The sequence below is a fragment of the Berghia stephanieae genome, chromosome 1 (assembly GCF_034508935.2).
Source record: "Berghia stephanieae isolate SIO BIC M18660-M18661 chromosome 1, UCSD_Bste_1.3, whole genome shotgun sequence".
NCBI lineage: Eukaryota > Metazoa > Mollusca > Gastropoda > Nudibranchia > Aeolidiidae > Berghia > Berghia stephanieae.
Window position 1 is genome coordinate 94,162,250 of NC_088360.1, and position 2,500 is coordinate 94,164,749.

Consider the following 2,500-nt stretch of genomic DNA (forward strand, 5'->3'; position numbering starts at 1 on the left):
AGCGACTGAATTGAGCGCAATGATCGCAAATCCTTGACTCAAACATCGTGTCTTTGTGATACGGCACTTTACCCCCCACTGGACTCATGCATGAATGTGTATCTGGCTATGGGAAATGACTGATATTGTGAGAATGCTAATACAAGATGGCCATTAAAAGACAATTCAATTTTCAACGTATGAAATAGAAATGTGGTTCCCCGTCGCCTGCGAGGAAAGAAAACAAAGTATTATGTAGCTGATTGGACATTATAGATCCGGGGGTCGAGATGTGTAAATGTTCGTAATATTTATTTATCTATCTATCTATCTATCTATCTATCTATCTATCTATCTATCTATCTATCTATCTATCTATCTATCTATCTATCTATATCTATTTATTTATTTATTTATTTATTTATTTGTCTATTACCATAACCGTTATGGCGTAATTTCCATACCGTTAACTTATTTCTATCATATCGTAGTCTGGCATAATGACAGCAAGCATGATGCTCTTAGCCAACCTATCAGGGGTAACCCCCACCGTCCCCCAATCACACACGTACATCACAAACACGGGTACACACACACACACACACAAACACACACACACACACACACACACACCACTTTTAAATTAGCACAACGATTATAATTGGGAATGGGTTGCTGAAGTGAGATCATTTTTTTGATACACCAAGTAAAATTAGATTAGAGCGTTCTTTCCACGGGAAACAGGTTGGCTGTTAGACATGGCTTTAGTATTGTGTTTTTGTTTTTGTCTTGTTTTTGTTTTGTTTTGTTTTTTCTTTTGTTTTGTTTTTTCTTTTGTTTTGTTTTGTTTTTGTTGTTTTTTTGTTTTGTTTTTTTCGGTCTTGTTTTGGGCTTGCTTGTTTGTTGTTGTTTTTGTTTTGTTTTTTTTTGTTTTATTTTTTGTTTTTGTTTATGTTTTTTGGGGTTTTTTTGTTTTGTTTTTTTTGTTTTGTTGTTTTATTTACTACCAACTTTCTTATAATGCTTTTCAGAGTGTCCAAATCAACATCAAATTTTAACAGGAAGGACGAGACATTACCCTGCCAAATGGATGTAAATAGAGTTGATTATACTACGAATATTGAATATATCATTTATTTATGTATTAGATATTTAATTCTCAATATTATCAATTAATTGACATTGAATACTGTATATACAATTGATAAATTGTATCTATGCATAAAAGTTACATGGAGCATTTAAAGGTTTTAAGAGCCTATTAGCTCTTAAACGATACGATACGATACGATTGTTTCATCATTCTACTTTTGTCTGCGCTATAATAACGTTGAGAGTGTGACAAGCGCAATTTAATCCCTAGAAACAAGAAAACAAAACATTAAATTTGCTTACCTTTGTCTTGTAATTCTCGGTTGATGTCATTGATGACGTTAGCAAATCGGTATTGGTTGACGTCCAGCGTCTCCATAATGTATCCTTAATCCAAGGCAAGTTGTCGGTAGGTAATTGTAGAAATAACGATTGTGATCGATGCGTCGTATCAAAGACGATGGAAAATTGCTACAGTACAATCCACTTTCATTTCAACAAATCGATGCTTTTAAAATGTGTGCAGTGCTCAGAGTAATAGAGACTACCAAAGTTCAGGCGAGATGGATATAAATAATGTGTGTTAAGACATTTAAACGATAATGTATATTTTTACTGAACACAACATTTAAATAAGTCCATGGTTGGGTCTGTAATCTTCCACCTGCATGACTTGTGACACCATTTATTGAACCCAGGAACGACGTGTGAGTTTGAAGCAGTGTAATGTTTCATTTTCCGTCGTTGATCACGACATCTTGGGTTGTTTTGTTTTTTTTCTCGTTGTGATATATAGAAGGCCAATGAATCTGCATGAATAAAACATACAAAAAGATTTTTGAAATATAAAGATAATTTAAATTTTAAACTTTACAAACCCAAACTAATTCCTCCCATTAAATATCTGGTTAGAAAAGCAAAAGTAACCATTTTCAGAAGGAAAGCCTTGACAGCGATGAATTGGAAGACATTTTTTGTCAATACATTCTTCGTGAAAACAGCAATCTATCATCAAATAAAATTTAGACAATACATTTATATATCGTCCTTTGTGCCTGGATTCGAACAAAGTTTACATATTCTTGTAAAATGGGTGAAATAACCGATTGAGCAACGGACCGAGCCAGGTCCTTTAATCATGCCCATAGAAAATTATATAAGGGTTTGTCTATGTCAACTTTTAAAATATCATTACACGGCTTAAGCCAATAACCCTTCCTTGTTGTGGGAAAGAATATTTGTACAAGCTTTTTGAACTGTTTGGAGAAACGGAAACGAGTACATTTTTCACAAACTAATGGAATACTTTGAACAGAATTGTAAAATCCTAGTGAAAATATAAAATATAAGGCTAATCATTGTCATCTTACGTCAGTACATTGCTACTGCTTATGCGGTTGTGTGTACTTCTCAGTAGTACATTGACAAA

At 33.5% G+C, this 2,500-nt stretch overlaps 1 protein-coding gene across 1 annotated transcript in view; it reads right to left on the reverse strand.

Annotated features, from left to right (window-relative positions):
• Positions 1-2,500, reverse strand: part of LOC144962410 (dystrobrevin beta-like) — a 199,219-nt gene that overhangs the window by 159,486 nt on the left and 37,233 nt on the right. Inside the window, exon 2 of the mRNA XM_078895323.1 lies at positions 1,375-1,880. Coding sequence (XP_078751449.1) covers positions 1,375-1,450 — 76 coding nt within the window. The 5' untranslated portion in view covers positions 1,451-1,880. The remainder of the gene's footprint in view (positions 1-1,374; positions 1,881-2,500) is intronic.